The following is a 17,339-nucleotide window of genomic DNA, read 5'->3' on the forward strand; positions in this document are numbered from 1 at the left end:
TTAAGTTATTTGCGCAGTCCCTGCTGTGAATGGATGCTCACACAGAAAAACCTAGTCGTTTGACGTAATAACGGTTTGAATTTATATTTCACGTCGCCACCTACTGCTGTGGAGATGGAGTCGCATGATTCCATCTTTGGGTTTTAGGGGTCCACTTTGATAGCAACAGTAATAACAGATTTTCTGTTAGGCCTATTGTGATAACAGCGTATAAGATGTGGTAATGGTAGAATGAAGACTTGAAATATCCATTATGAAAGAAATGTGTTGGTTTATAAACCTCATTTATGAAAATAAATGAGCAACTTTGTCTCCAGCCCATGCTAGCATTGCAATATTGACAAACATACTATCCTGTGTAAACTGCCATACCCAATAGCTTTCTCATGCTACACAGTGGAAGGACTTGGTTAGGGCTTTGACAGGAGACCTCAAAGAAACACCCAGTTGCTACTGAAAATGATGTTGGCAGGCCAGTAGCGGGAATTCTTCCCTCTGGACCAATACCTGAGACCAGTGGAAGGGACACTGAGCTGTAGGAGGTGTCTTGTTTCAGCTAAAATGTAAAATTGAGGTCCTGACTTACTGTGGCCATTAAAGACCCCATGGCACTTTTCAAAAGAGTAGGCGTATTAACACTGGTGTCCTAGTCCAATTTTCAAACTGGTTCCCTGTGTCTGGCAACCTAAACAATCCCCTACAGCTGGTTGATTAACTATGCAATCCCATGCATTTCCTATCCACCTTGATTCTCCAGGTTCACCGTATAACTGAATTTCTATTGGCAGAAAATGAGGTGAGCTGCTAAAATTATGTCATTGACCAGGGTTTGTTTCACAATTTTCAGTGACATTCTAGCCTGCCAGTTTTCCCCCATGAGATATATGATTGACCATTGCCTTTTCACCTTAAGGGTTGTAAATGTGCTTACAATTAAACAGCACTTTGTATCATTCAGGTATAAAACTTAAAACCTCCTTATTAGTACAATATTGTACATCCATAATGACTGCTGGGTAAACTATACCAGGCTTTGTTATGCAAATGAAATAACTTGACTGCCCATTTCCTGAAACAATCACCAAATGTCACCCGTTTTATTTAAATATTTGGCAGACGTATTTATGAGCACTAGAACATACCAGGTCAGAGCAGGCCTTGGCAACAGATAGCGAGTAACTTTTAGCAAGCGTGCTACAACCAATGTTCTGTTTTGTTTGCCCCCCTTTGAATTATAGCTGTTTGTTTCCAGGTAACAAAACAAAAAAAGTTTTCCAACAATCCATTACGGGGAGCTGTAATTTGAAGACGATGCGTGCCCTTTGGTCCCGGTTCAGCGTGACAAAGCCCATCACAATGTCCAGCGAACACAGCGCTGTTTTCCACAGGCCGGGCTACAGCTGTTTTATCTTATTTCTGCTCGCAGCCCAGACCCAGCTGCTGTGCGCGGCATATGATCCCGTCGGCACAACACAGACCCATTCCAAAACACGCCGAGCCACCGACGAGGAGCAATGACGGAGATTCTGGAGAGCAAGCCGTTCGGCTCGCAGTACACCAACGTTTATCTGAGCATATTCGCGCTCTTCTGCTTCAAGCTCTTCATCAAGATAAGCCTCAATATCCTCACCCACTTTTACGTCGTCAAAGGCAACCGCAAGGAGGCTGCCCGGATCGCTGCAGAGTTTTACGATTTTGGTCAAGGGCACAGTAAGTAAAAGAAAACAATCATGGCCGTGTCACAAAAGTGCCTTATGAGTCTTGGAAGCGACCTAGATGCCCTGTCCATCCAATGGAAACTGTAAGATTAAAGACCAGCAAAATGTTGGATGTCTGCAAAGTTGCAGATCTGCAGGTTTGATCTTAAGTAAGCATAGGGTACTGTACCTTCCTGCAGGGGATGTTTTCGTTCGCACGTGTTGCTGCAGCTTTACTTAAGTTTTTAGAAGGAGGGAGTGATACTTTTCAGGTCAGACAAACACTAGTACAAGTATAATTGAAAAAGAAAATATTTTTGCTGGAAAATATTGGACATGACATCATGAACTATTATTTCTTATTTTCAGTTATTCCTAACTTTCATTTTAGAAATTAGGGATCCTTGTTTTTTTTTTATAGGTGCTTCTGTTTTACTCTGTACAGTGCAATTCATCCTTTTGGTATAGTGTAAGTACTCACAAACATCACTTATATGTTTGGAAGTACTATATGTACAGGTTGGCTAGTTCTTCACATACAACGTTGGTAGTTCTTTCAAAGTATTGGCAGTGTTTGTATCCTAAGGTGTTGGTTTTCTCTGTTGTATTAGAAATATGGTAAGCAACATTATAGTAGAATATGAGTTTTCATGTACATTTCTTCTACAGTACTTTAAGGTTGGGCTAGCTTCTTTTTGGCTTGATATACTTTTAATGTATGGTGAATGTAATGTAATGTGACTGATGTAATGTGTAACTGATTTTATAAATCCAAACAATCTTTTTTCATGTCAACTTTACAGTAAAGCTCAGTACATCTAGTGGGGACCATAGAAGTGAGCCTTACATTTTTGGAGTTTGGTTGATACCCGGCCTTTTGATGACTTGATGCATTATGTGATAATCCTTCACATACGTGTTCAAGTATACTGATTATTGGCAAATTAGCAAGTTGCCATCTCGGACAGTATAGTGCTTATGTCATCTCTGAACGGGCTCCATCACAAACACTTGTATTGTGTTTCACATATAGCGCACATCTGTCATCAAGGAATACAGCAAAGTCAGCTGGGGAAAAAAAAAATCCACCAAAAAAAAAAAAAACAATGCACTTCACACTGACGACAGGATAAGAGAGCGGGGACTAAAAATACAATTGCTCATTCCATGCATGCTCCAGACTGCACACGTGCAACTGCATTCTGCAATTAAATCAGCTATCTAAATATGGCAGCGTTGTTTAAACTGTGCACAGGTCATGTGGTGATCGAAAATTGCACTACCACTCAGTGTGACCTCTGAACTATACTCGGGTTAAAATGTATTGTTCCTATTAATAATTATGACTGGACTAAGAAAAAAAAAAACATGTTCCTTGCAGTCAAACACAGTGGCTGATGAGACATATTCCTAATGCCATGGCTCATGAGTCAGTGTGTGTTCCTGATTCCCTTAACTTCCCATTAATCTGCAGTATGACTTCCCAATGGCATGCCACCATCACAAGACAATCAGTCATTTCATACAACTTAAAAGTCTGTTACTGAGTGTCTGTGTAGTTCCGTAAACTTCAGTGTACATCTACAGGTTGCTTTCAATGAGTAAATCTGTTCAATTATTGAATGTTAATCTTTAAAATCGTAGTTTCAGGACCTTGCATGTCATGCAATGTACACTTTAGTTCTGTGTACACCTGAAGTGGATTTTGTCAACGAGATGAGAGCATGACATAGCAATAGGGGTCACAATAAGTATTGTAAACACACACACACACACACACACACACACACACACACAGGGCAAATTCACAGGGTCAAATCTCAAACTTGCATGAAACCCAACAAATGCAGCTGGTGCATAAGTAGCACAATGGCAGTCTTGGACAGATAAGAGTGGCAGGCTATTTCACAAGTACTTTAAATTGCCAAGAATTTGTAGCGAAGTTCATATAAAACATCAGTATCAAATTACATCTGAACATCGTATATGATCAATTGTAGGACCGAACTATATTTCTTGAATTATAACTAATTTTAACTGTTTAGTCATATTTAATGGGCGTGTTTTAATAGCATCGCTGTTTGTCCTGGAGGGACTGACATGTCTAATATATATGTTCCGAAAGCTATGCATTACAGATGTTTTTAAACTGTTTATCGCACCAGTTTTGCTTGCATCTCCGTTCACTGTGCGCAGTTCCTTGTTTGGTAAACAAACGAATCTCGAGTAAAGTAACCGATCATTACTGTGGCGCAGACCGTCAGAAATGAAAGCATCAGACACCATAAATCCTAAAACGTGAGCGTTCCTGCCACAACGAGCTAGCATGGTCAATGGCTGCGCCGAGGTCAAGCCAGTGCTTAACGTGTTTTATAAATAGAAGCGAGCTATGTAATCTCTTTTTCCATCCCCCCACCGCGGCTCTCCTCGGCGCTGCCTGCGCATGTTATCGCGTTCTGCTCCAGAGCACCCAGTAAAAACAAAGCAGCAGCCAATCAGAAAGCGAGCAGGCTTGACTCACGCTGCTGAGGGTTTTGCAAGGAGAGATAGCTGATGCAAACATGCCCGAAGTTCCATCCATAGAGAGCGACTACAGGGAGCAAACGCCAAGGAAAAGGACGCTAGAAAACTCAGAAGGTTTCCCTGCGAAAAAGAAAGCCTGCTGGGGTATTTTAACTAGTCAAGGTCAGTTACATGATTATGAATTTCACCTACACTGCTAGTGTAGGCTGTCCCATTTCAATATTGCAACGCTGCTTGTTGAAGCAAGTTTTATTAGGGGCTAGCAGGTAGCTACCAGGGATTAACCTTTGAATGCTTTGGAAAGGGTACAGATCATAAGTAAAACGTGTTTTACTATGTTTACCGTTTAATATGCGATGTTTAAAGGCTGTATGCATGTGACCTAAGATTCCATTCACATTAAGAATCCACACCGTGTAAACACTACAAATGTGAGGGTAAACTAAGATTAGTGCCATGACAATGTCACCCGTGCGTTGTAAATAGCATTCCGACACAGTGACACTGGGAGGATAGCCAGTAGCTAGATCATTCTTCCTGCCACGCTGCCTGCTGTGAAAGAGCCGTCTGTTATAAGGGGTGAAGCAACTGCGCTAATATCACATTGTACATAGTTAATACAGAATACAAAGGCAGTGTTCGAACCTGTCAGCACAAAATGTACACACGTTTGTTGGTTTCATTAATGTGAGATGCAGATTACCCCACATGTGCAGTGAGAGGATTTCCTATGAGTGGTTGGTTGCATAACATGAAAATAAATAAATAAATACATACATCACATGAGCCATAATCCTGGATAAGGATTGCCCCACATCCTGTAGAACAGGGCGTTTTCAGAGAGGGAGATACACTGAAACCTTTGTTCAGTTCCTCGGTATTGTTTTTAGGATCTTCGGTGACAGGACTCAGCCATGGCCTCTTATGTCATCACTCTCTGACTTATGTAGCATGCTAATCTTTCACACATTTGATAAAGCACAATAAAACCGCAGCCTTTGCACGTGTGTTATAAACAGTAGGGTAAAAGGCTTTCATTTTGATTGAGGTAGTTTTTTAAAGGCCGTGTAAACATCATGGGTCATATTTATGGCTGACTGTTCCCTGGCACATAAGGTCACATGTTAAAATCTGTTAAAATCTTTGATGATGTCCATCTCTTCAGAAGACAGCCTCTCTCAGCCCTCAGCCTCTCTTTCTGCCTCATTTCCCGTCATTCTTTAACGTCCTGAGAGCCATGTCACTAAATTTAGAACCTAGAAATACAACATCTCTGAACAAGCGTTTCTTTAAAAGGGGTGCTAATCTTGGTCTAGTCATGTGACAGTTGACATCTGAACCCGAGCAGCTAGAGAGAACCCCCACCGAAACTCAGGCCTTACACTGACACAAACAAGCCTGCTGCACACCTTGTACTGAAGAGGCCAAGAATGCAAGCACTTAATGTCATAGCTCCTGCAAATTTCATCTAACCAGTTAATATTAGAGGAATGTCTTTGCCACCGTTTACATACGATGAATACAGTTGGTTTCACTCATTTAGTGTGAACTGAATTTCTTGAGCATGGTTTTAAATGTCTGCATTTTTAACCTTTAAACAACATAATTACAAGCTGTGTTACATTTCAGTCATAGTGTCAACAGAATCTATTGCAATAAAGTGGGTAGTTGTACTAAGTACTGTGATACAAATATGCTGAAGCTGGTTTAGTATAGCTAATAAAAATGTAGACCAGATGGTGGCAGATTTTGATTTTCCTGTTTATTACAGCTGTTGTATGGTGCCACACTTAAAAATCCAAATATATAAAAGGATGTGTTCCATGCTGTGTAATTTGCTGCACATTAGCACAAGTGCAATGTAATTGTATTCTTATTGTACTGTAATATTCTCACTAATAATAATAAAAGAAATGTGCTACATTTATTAATGCTGTACACCCTGTTAGCATTGGAGATGCTAAAATCCGTAAGAACGCCCTGATTAAATATCTCGTTTCCTCTCCTGTCATCACTCATTGGTCAGTTTCTGTTCAGGTGTGTCAACGCATGCATGGTCTTCGAAACACAAAAGGTACATGCTGTGCGTCTGCATGAAATATTCATGAAAGACAATTTAATGGAAAGAAAAGGTATCCTTTAGGAGACACAGAACTCGCCTGACGTCTTTTGTGCAAGGTACCCAATAGCATTTCAGCACTCTGGTTAACTGGGGAGGGTGACTGTGGAAGGGCAGGGGGTCAATGAGTGGAGAGCTTTTTGGCGCTTCCAAGAGCAGGAAAGAACTGGTACACCGTGATTGGTGCTTGAATGAACTTGCGCTTGAATGAATCGCTAGAATACTTGTTGCAGGCTTCCTCCGCATCTCTTCTGCAGTGACATTTCCTTCGGGAATTGAACTGAGATGTGGAATTTTCCATCACCCATTGCAAATCTCATTTCCCATCAGCACCCAATCTTTTCTATCGGACCTACACTTTAGCGGTTTGTCTGTTTTAAAATAACATCCACGTGCAACCTTTCAGTGAAAAAACAGGAGCAAGTCATTATAACTGGTAGGACACAGAGGGGAACACAACTCCATGCTGATGCAATTGACGAAAAAACTTCCATATTTATTTGATATAATATTTATTTAATATCTCAAAATCCTTGATGGATTGTGTTGGGGACATTTTGTGCTGCAGGACTAAGAAACAAAACCCCAAATGCAAAGTGTTAGGAATGCAAAACGTGTCCTTGCTGAGCCGTTGCCATCTGGCAGAATCTCACAGTCAAATCAGCTCCGGTTTCCAAAGATGGCCGCCGTTTCTGGACTCGGGGACAAGGCCGCCTCGAGGTGACAAGCGTCCTCTGTTCCGCAGGCCATGTCTGACAAGCTCGATTTCAGCTGGCTTGATGTGCCGTGGGGAGACGGCGACCTCGGTACGTAGCGGCGTTCGCTGGCCTCGCTCCGGCATCCACGGATAGATGGTGTTTGTGGAACGTGTCAGGGCTGCTGGTTGTATGCAGTTAGCTCAGATGGCTTACTGGGAGGCATGTCTAAATATAGCCCCTGATTTACTGAGTATGAAATGCATCCAGAGGTCCTCTGATGGCCGTAGACGTTTTGATTGTGCTCAGTGAGAGCAGGCGCTCACCTCAAGGAAAGCACTTCTGATTTCGAATCAAGCTTGTTGCATCACTTGACTTAAAGGAGACTGACAGTTAATCCATTGATGCTACAGCGCTACAAAAAGTGCTACAAAACTTCATGCCTGTGTCTGTGCATATTTCTGACAGAACAGTTTAACAGCAGGTACTCTTTGTAAAGAGAGACTTGATGTTGTTTATCTAATCTGGCATTTCACAAGTGTCTGAAATGAGTCACAATCAGTTAATTGAAACTACAGTGTTAGCTATGTAGTGCTAAATAATCCTTTTTTTTCAGAAGAATAAAAGAAAAACTAACGCTTTTTGGATGGAGTATACTAGACCAGTTTAGAAGCTGTGAAAGTGCTAAAATGCAAAGAAACCCTTTTCTGGCCTTTGTTTCAATAGAAAAACCACTCAATAAAATACCTTCCATGATTTTGCTCTTCAGATATTTTCCCCAGACTTTGTATTTCATGAATACATTTGTTTGGGAGAAAATGTGTTGATGATGATGAAGATGGAGGAGGAGATTATTTGACTGAAGCTCAGCTCAGCGAAGGCTTTATTTTAGCCTTGCTTTAATTCCTTATTAGCACTTCTGCATAATATAATTTTAGCCCTCTTCGGCACAGCAGCCATTATTCTGAGTATTGACTCAGGTGTGTAAACTGAGCTTAACCTTGGATGCAGTCACCTGCCATGACAGTAAAACAGCTGTTGAGTCGAGTGGTGCTGCTTCTGGCCGGCAGCTGCTGCCATTTTTATTTCAAACGATACCTCTTTCCAAGTCAGGCAGGGTCGATTGTGTGCGCGGCCGAGCAAATTCATTGTTAATGTCATTTGGCAGGTTCTCGTACAACAATGAATCAGCTCAGCCACATTCTGTGCAGTTGGTTGTTAGTGTAAGAGCACCCTTCAACTGTAATTGCGAACCCCTACCAGTCTCTTTGCAAATGTGATGATCATTCTACCTAACTCTCACTGTCTGTTTTTTTTTTTCCACCTTTGTTTAGGGAGACAGGTAGAAATTACTCTCGAATTAACTGCATTTCTCCAGCGCTGTTGTAATAACGGATTTTAATAAAGGAAAGTGTCAGGCGATCCATGGCAGAGAAGAAGGGGGTTTTAGTAGTTTGGTGTCTGTGGGAGGGGTGATGGGGTAAGATGGAATGTTTGAGGAGGGGCGTGTGGTGCTGTGTTGCAGGGTCATGGGCAGACCGGTCGCCGCTGCACGAGGCCGCAGCACAAGGTCGCCTCCTGGCCCTCAGGACTCTGCTCTCGCAGGTGAGACATTACATTAATTTACATTACATTACATCATTTAGCAGACGCTCTTACCCAGAGCGACTTACGAATAAGTGCATCGATATGCTAAGAGTAGACATCATAAGGTATTGCAAGAGGTCAGTAAGATACAAAGTTAAGTGCTAGGTTAGTGTGGAGTGAGACGTGTGCGGACATCAGAGGGCTTGAAGGACAGAGGGACAGAGAGAATGATAGACGGACGTACACACACACACACACACACACACTGGATTAATCACATGAACTTCTAGCCCTGTTTCTCCAGAAAATGTGCATAAACATGTTAAAATGCTGACGTGTACATACTGAAAACAGGGTATCGATTTGAAAACCAATGTTTGTTTTTTCCTGTTTTTTTTTTTTATTATTATTCCTCCCACCTAAGGGCTACAGTGCGAACATTCTCACCATTGATCATGTGACCCCGCTGCATGAGGCTTGCCTGGGAGACCATGTGGCCTGTGCCAGGGCCCTCATAAAGGCTGGAGCCAATGTAAGCCTTTCTGAAAAGAATCAAACACGCAGACAGAGCACAAACATGTAGATTATATACATACATACACAAACGTGATTGCACAGAACGTTCTGACTATGTTGCTGTAATGATAAGACTGCATGGTAACACTGTTGCAATGTTATGCACATGTTTGCTGGGAATAGTCATATCATCTCAGTAGTCATCTCAAATTTGTAATACATAGACTGTAATCTGACATAAAGTGTGGTGAGCTGAATACCAAAAAGACATTTTGTTGCAAGACCGTGTCACCTGCGGTATCACAACATGCGGATGCCCTTCACAGGTAAACGCCACCACCATCGATGGGGTGACGCCGCTTTTTAACGCCTGCTCCTCGGGCAGTGTGACGTGTACAGAGGTCCTGCTGGAACACGGAGCCAAACCCCAGTCTGAAGTGTGCCAGCCCTCCCCCATTCACGAAGCCTCCAGTAAAGGTGGGCTAGCTGGGCTCTCCCAATCTCTGTTCATTACATTATTGCCATTTAGCAGATGCTCTTACCTAGAGCAACTTGTATAGGTTACAGTTTTTACATGGAGGTTTTACTGAGGCAATTCTGGGTCAAGTACTTTGGCCAAAGGTACAGCAACAGTGCCCTAGCGAGGAATCGAACCAGCAACCTTTCGGTTATGAGCCCTGCTCCGTACCGCTATGCTGCACTGCCGCCCATCTCTGTTTTCCATCTCCCTTTTCCTCATGACTCTCCCACTTCTTTTAGATAGGTCAGCAAGAACTGGCTCTGTACTCTCTAAAAATAACTTCACTTTGTGATTAAACTTTAAAAAGGCTTAAAATAAGTGAAGAGGCCTTTAAATATCTCACCCACCAGCAGTCGTTGGGAGATTTGTTATTTCACTTCATGTACTGATTGAAAAAATAAGGAGAATCATTCACTAGTAGAGCGCAGGATGTGGTATACCACACAGTATACTGTTCCAGCATATGGAGCTTTATGATCTAATCATTATCTTCCCACAATTCAGAATATTAGATGTGCTCAGTAACATGCACTTAGATTTAGAACAGGGGAGCCTAAACCCTGATAAAGGAATTTTAAAGTCTGTCAGGGTTAACATCTCTTCTTAACTGCCCAGAAGTCAGACTCTTGGTTAATCTAAATCATATGTGAACTGTTAAATTAAACATGTAAGAGATCAGACCGAGGGGAAAAAGCCATCGCCCCCTAAGGATCAGCACTGGAGGCTGCTTTCATGTGCTGTCATTCTGCCCCCCCTTCCCTCCAGGCAAGAGCGGGTGTGTGGAAGCCTTGATCTCCTGGGGGGCGGATGTGGACTATGACATTCCTCATCTGGGGACCCCCCTGTACATCGCCTGCATGTCGCAGCAGCTGCAGTGCACACGCACGCTGCTGGACGGAGGTGAGGGGCTACAAACCCATAACCTACTGAGGGGCCACAAACCCATAACCTACTGGGGGGCCACAAACCCATAACCTACTGGGGGGCCACAAACCCACAACCTACTGAGGGGCTTCAAACCCATAACCTACTGAGGGGCTACAAACCCATAACCTACCGATTAATCAATAACTCGTTGATTTCTATGGTATATCATGAATACACAATGTGTGTGTGATAATCCAAGTTTCCTGCAAGAAAATATTTCTCTTCACTACAGTTATATTTTAAAATGTGCCGTCTTCTTATGACCAGAATCTGGATTATGACTGGGTTATCAATAATATCAAATTAATATTAGGGTTAAAAGACAAAATGAGGAAATGAGGAAGAGATAATGTGATTTTGGAGTGCAGGTTAAGACTCCATCATTCTTCTGATGATTCGCTTTGTGTCACTGTAGTCACTGTAGTGGTAATTAAAATGTTATAGCTTTGCTGCAGTGAGTTGGATATCCTGAGAAGTGTGGAACTCTGCAGGACTACAGATCCCAGCATTCATGGTGACGGGATTTCCCCTCTGACCCCTCAATGCAGGAGCAAATGTACAGAAAGGACGGTTCCTGGAAACGCCGTTACATGCTGCGGCTCAGAAGAACTGCACAGAGATCTTGAAGGTCCTGCTGGAGTTTGGAGCCAACATTAACTCCAAGAACCTGGAGCTGAAGCGCCCGGTAGAGACAGCGCCCCCTAGCAGTCTGGCAGAGGGACTGCTCCTGCTGTTCGAAGGTAGGCCGCTTTTCAGCATTGCCGTCTATGAAAAGAGACGTCCACCACACTGCTCTCAGATCAGAAATACTGGATCTTAAATAATCCTTGCTTGGTTTGCAAGGTCTAATTAAGTAGTATTTTTTGAAGTATTCAATAAAGTCTTGCAAATTGGCTGTCAGTAATTTCTCATAACTTTTGTCAGATTACTGGTATGCATTGCTGGAAGACCTTTGTCTGTTCTGTGACATGATACTGATTAACAAGTTGAAATGTGTCTGTTCTGAGAGCTTGAGGGCAAAAACAAGCAAAAAAAAAAAAAAAAAACAGTTAGCAGTGAGAGCGTGGAAGTTTTTGGGCATCAGAATTCTAGTCCGGTGTTCTAAATAGAACTGCTCTCGATTGGAGGACGGGTTGAATGACATGTGCCTGCCCCTCCTACCCTTCCCTGTAGCCATGCCCCGCTCCCTGTGTCAGCTGTGCCGCCTGAGCATCAGGGAGTGCTTGGGCCGCTCCAGACTGCACCTCATTCCTCAGCTCCACCTGCCAACCCCGCTCAAGAGGTTCCTCCAGTACAGATAGAGCGGAGAACTTTATTCAACCATGTGAATTATTGCATTTACTACCTGCCTACGTGATCCCACAAGCATGCCCACCACTGTATTTTTACTCTATATGTTAACTGTGCTACTGTCACTTTAAGAGGTATGGCCATATAAAAAAAAAATCACTGACAGTAATGTGTGTCAGTTGTACAAACTAAAATCTTTCACATTTTAGGGAAAAAAAATGAAAATAGCAATAAATCAAGCGCCATCATTTTCTTAACATTGAGCGACAAATTTAAGCAATTTTAGCTATGTTTTTTTGGTACTTACACATTGTCACGTGTTGGCCAGTCACTGAAGTGAACGTTTTTGTGTGTAATTGCTATATACAGAATATTGTACAAGGATGTAACACTTGTTGTGTTACAGAGTTAAGTGCAAACCTCGTCGTTACTGAATGCGCCACTGTGAAAAGGCTACACTACTCTGCCCATGGGTCCGTTGCTCAGTCATTGTGAATGTGTTCATTATTTGTCCTGTGGAGAGCTGCTGGACGCCTGCTGTGTTGAGGTATAACAGTGTGCTTCTCTGTGTCCTTATGCCATTGCATGCTAACCCCCACTCACTTGAGTCCAGTAGATTAATTGGATAAATGTCCACCTGCCAGTGGAAAAAAAGTGTTCAGAGAGTTTATATGCTAACCACCTTCCTTCTGACTGATCAAATTATTGAATCAAATGATCATGTTAAAATGTAAAAAAAAAAAAAAAAAAAAAAAAACACAATATATTGCATATCAAATATATTTCCAACTTTAAACTGTACTGCATATTAGAAAATATGAATTATTAATGTCATTTCTATGTATGTGATTTCCTGCATCTGCTACAGAGCTTTGTAAAATTCCATATTGTAAATGTTGTACATTACATACGTGTATATGCCTATTTTCAATAATCGGTGTATTTTGTAATATATGCAGTGATTACAGTTTGTACATAGTTTAGTTTCCCAGTGTTTTTATGAAGTGTACCTTCGGACATATACTGCCTTTTCACAAGAGTGTTCTTTTTGTGTGAAATGTGCACTTCAGGTACTTGCACACATCTGATTAAAGGGGAAATGGGAGGGTAAACTATGTAAGACCACAGGAGATTCCAAATGATCTGAGTAAAAATATGTTAACATGATGATCATGTTGCATTGTGTGCCTGGCCCAATGTAACCTTATTCATTGCTATTGGTGTGTCATCTGATGTTGTCAAGGTATTTCAGAGCCAAATGTTTGTATTCTGAATGTAAACTTATAGTAGTCGTTGTCAATGAATGTTTTGCCAAGCTAATTCATGTAAAAAAATTCTAATGTATGCAAAAAAAAATATATATGATTAAAATATCATTGACTTTTTGGCATTTTTTATTTGTGGAAATGTCATGATTTAACACTTGGTTTGTATTGCTCGACTTATCTAAAGTTAAGGGTGTAAGTCTGTGGTAAGTGTGCAGAATAGTTAGATAAAGGTGCACATTCTATAGAGAACCTAATTGTTAAATGATAGGAGTGAATGATGTTACTTAGTAGTCAACTACAAAACCTTGATTTATTCTTTCCAGTACACTCTTGGGTATCTAATTTTGCATTATCCATGCATTGTGATCCTAAAATTGATTTTCCCTTCATAATGAGTATGAATCAGTTTTATTTAAGCAGAAATATTTTAAGTTACCATAGACTTACAGAATTATTAGGGTTATCCATTTTCTAGTAGTTATGGGACTAGCTGAACACTAGGGGGAGCCCTATTGCACACAGTGGCACACTTTTTAAATCCCCCAGCAACTTTTAAAATTTCCCACAATCACTTCTCTTCAGTTAGGTCTTGCTCAGCACTATCACACTTCAATCAGCTACAGTTTAAAGGTCATAAATTGGATGGTTAATTGTTATATTGGTTTATTTTAATATATCACTTTTCTAATGTAGCAGGACAACACATTATGAATGATCCAAAATCCTTTGCAGAAACAATCTTGATTCCAGGTCAAGCAAGACACAAAGAATGGTGTGTCATTGCCCATCAAACTACAAGACTGCTTGTCTCTAATTCAGATCGTGAGATATCAGCCCCTCTTTCCCCAAACACATTGACTAATTTGTTAACTACTCAATCCATTCAATAAAAGGGAAACCATTTATATCCCTACAAAGAAATTCCAACTAGATAATCCCTTTTAAAGGTTTTAAAAGTAATGCTTGCAAAATGCATCTTTTTAACAGAAAAAACAAAAGCTAAAACTATTGGCAACCTACACCGATTTTTGTTAGTGCCAAAATAACCAGGGGGAGCTGAAAAATAAAGCACACTGCCAGCATAAAACCTACTTCCACAGCCTCCCTCTATTGTGTTGCTCACAGACTCAACTTTAAATAGTTCCTGGCAATTACCAAAGCAGCTTCACCTGGAAATTTTCCAATCAACCGAGTCACAAACACCTGTTACCAATGCCCACCGCATTACAATTACCCCAATCACTGTCTAAATGGGCTGTTGCAAATGTATGCACTTGGTGACGGTGAAATGAATATTACAGCCAGTATATTCGTTGTAAATCAAAAGCATTCCGCAACAAAACCTTTTTTGACTGTATGTATTTAATTGATTCTCTCATATCCTTTACATGTTGTGATGATTTTGACTGAATGGACTACTCCGGGTAAACGGGATGCAGCTTCTGATTCATGAACCTTTCTGCTCTGATAAACCCCTTCCTACTTCACCTGTTGTCACTTAAGAAGGCAACCAATGAAAGAACTGTAACCGAGTGCTTACGTCTTCTTGCATATAGATTGTGTTGAACACTGTCCCTTCCCTTTGGACTTAACTGCCTCCAGGTGTCCTAAATGGCTGATCACCAATGACAGGTTACCCCTTTTCCTCTCCTTTTTTAACCCTCCACCCTCCCCTTTCCCAGGGAAACCACAGCCATGTTTTTACACAGCAACGTGTTTAGATATCCTGACATCATTTAGAGTCCCCTGCAATCATCATTACGACACTGTCAGTATACACATGTATAAGACAGATCCTGTTACACAGAACACAAAGCACCAGACCATACTGCATGCCTGCACCCCTTCTCCTGAAACACTCGTTTCTGTAGCGGTTTACTTTTATTTCGTTTGGGAGTCCATTTTCACAAATCATCTTGCAGGTAACCATTTCAGTGACAGCCATGTCAACTCATGTATGTAACAGAAGATGTATCACTTCAAAGGGGAAAAAACACAGTATGTTAGGAGTAGATCAGGTAATAAATATCATCAAAAAATATCAAAAAGTTTTTAATTGATGAATACCTATGACAATGTGAATGTCTGATCAAGGTGGCTTTCAAATCCGTATATCCATAAACCCTAACCATCTGAACTAACTAATCTGTAAATGAGCTGACTGCACGTGCATCGTCCGACTTGCAGCTTGTGTGTGTGATTGTGTGTGTGTGTGTGTAAGGAGCAATGATCAGTAATTCATTAGTACTGTTAAAACTGGTTTATTAATTACTGCCATATGGAAACTGTATTTGAATCTATTGAGGTTGGCTATTCAGACATTTAAACATTAACTGTACAATTACACAGGGAAATGTGGGGAAAAAGCTTCCAAATGTAAACACATGAAGATTCCTGGTCTTTATTATTATTAATAGTAGTAGTATTTGTATTTAAAACAACAGTACATTAACTAAAGTACAAAAGCTATGGTACTGTATGAAAAGATTTTGTTTATATTGCTTGCACATTAAAGGTAAATAAGCAACACAAAAGCATTTAGAGAGGATTATGCGAAGAAATGTGTTGCTGCATGATCCAGAACCTATTCATCTTGTCCTTTTGTCATCCGTTGTTTTAATCTAAATATACCCATACAATAATAATAATGCAAAATAGGAAGTGTGATTTCACTGATAAATCTGTAACAGTCCCATAATTAACCAAAACCAAATAATTATGAGATAAAGGGCAAATTCTGACAACTGTATTCATTTCTGAAAACTATAATATTACCTTTATTATGCCAGGCAATAATTGTGGCAATTGACTGCAGTTTAATACAATGTCAGTGTAGTAGCTGGTATACATGGAGAACATAAATAAATAAATGCATAAATAAATAAACAATTAAATAAACACACAAACAGATACATACCACAGTGTAACCTGAGGAAAACCAAACAAACCCTAGCATGGTACCTTTGAACCAAAATCGATGTAGTAAAAAAATGATAAATAATTCAATCTCTTCAGAGTAACCCCCAGGCATACTCAGTTGCATTGTCTTTGAAACTGCACATTATGCGACGTAAAGCTCGTAAAGGCTAACACAGCTAACGCATTCAACACGCGCAACATTAAAGGATAATAAAGGATGATAAATTTTGTTTTGTCTTCTACTTTATTAAGGCACAACTTGCAGATATAATGATAATCAGTTAGTAACAACTATACGGCACTACTCAAGGTGCGGAGTGAAGGAAAGTGGCTTCCTTCATTGAAGACAAGCTATCTAACAGCCCTCTACGTATTTCTGCTTGTTCATGTTCAAAGACATCCACATTGTAACTGGGATAGTCTGACTGCAAATCATTTCCCAGCCTTGACTGTTAACAGTGGGAAAACACCATGCCTACATAGACTCAGAGATTAGCGAGGAATTATGAAGATGTAATGATGCAAATTAGACCATGTCTAATCATTATATTGTTTTTTTCATGGAAAAATATTCTTTTTTTTTCATTTTAACAATTTCTCTTTTTCATCTCCAACCACAGTCATCCCTGATATGGCAATACTGCACAACCAAAAATATGTATATACAGTACGAGCTAATAAAGAAAATTCACAACTTTACATATCTCCTCTTTTGGAACTACAAAAATAATGTTTACATTCACAGTCAAATACAAAACACACACTGCTGCCAGTCTGTTTCAATGCAAAGCAACTTGGTCATACTAAAGCTTATTTTCAATCTCACAGATACTGCAGGCTTCTGATTATCTTTCATTAGTTAAACTATTAGACTATTTTTTTTTCAATGAATAAATAATGGTATCATTGCATGAATTACAACAGAACTTCATAAAGATTGTTCAGCTGGGATAGTTTTGTTTTTCCTTATTTTTCATTAAATTAACATTAGACTACTTTTATGTTTGTGAGTTTTTGTTCTTTTTGAGCAGATACTGACTCCAAAAATGGTGAAATGTGTAAACAAGAAAGAAGGAAGGAAAAGACAGGAAGTACTCTTTCTGAGAGACAATGAAGAAGGTAGGGTATTACAAGGAGACCTCTGCTACGACCATCGGAGCAATGACTACCTTTTGCTGATTTTTGGCAGACGACACTGACTGTGGAAATAGTGTTCAAATCTGTGGATGGTGACGGTCTACATTGTTCTCCTTCCAAAGGGTTTCTTATGAACAGGGT

At 40.4% G+C, this 17,339-nt stretch overlaps 1 protein-coding gene across 3 annotated transcripts; it reads left to right on the plus strand.

The window, feature by feature from the left end:
- The first annotated feature begins 1,446 nt into the window (after positions 1-1,446).
- asb5b (ankyrin repeat and SOCS box containing 5b) lies at positions 1,447-12,030 on the plus strand. 3 transcript variants are annotated; one of them, XM_036517262.1, is made up of 7 exons: positions 1,447-1,710; positions 8,560-8,639; positions 9,046-9,153; positions 9,464-9,614; positions 10,423-10,557; positions 11,133-11,324; positions 11,758-12,030. In XM_036517262.1, exons 1-7 carry the CDS (start codon positions 1,515-1,517, stop codon positions 11,883-11,885), a joined length of 990 nt encoding a protein of 329 aa, XP_036373155.1. In that variant the 5' UTR covers positions 1,447-1,514; the 3' UTR covers positions 11,886-12,030. The 3 variants fall into 3 exon arrangements, with proteins under 3 accessions (XP_036373155.1, XP_036373156.1, XP_036373157.1); XM_036517263.1 differs by lacking the exon at positions 1,447-1,710 and adding an exon at positions 4,024-4,382; XM_036517264.1 differs by lacking the exon at positions 1,447-1,710 and adding an exon at positions 7,035-7,145.
- Positions 12,031-17,339: the final 5,309 nt, after the last annotated feature.

Source organism: Megalops cyprinoides, chromosome 22, assembly GCF_013368585.1.
Source record: "Megalops cyprinoides isolate fMegCyp1 chromosome 22, fMegCyp1.pri, whole genome shotgun sequence".
Classification (NCBI taxonomy): Eukaryota; Metazoa; Chordata; class Actinopteri; order Elopiformes; family Megalopidae; genus Megalops; species Megalops cyprinoides.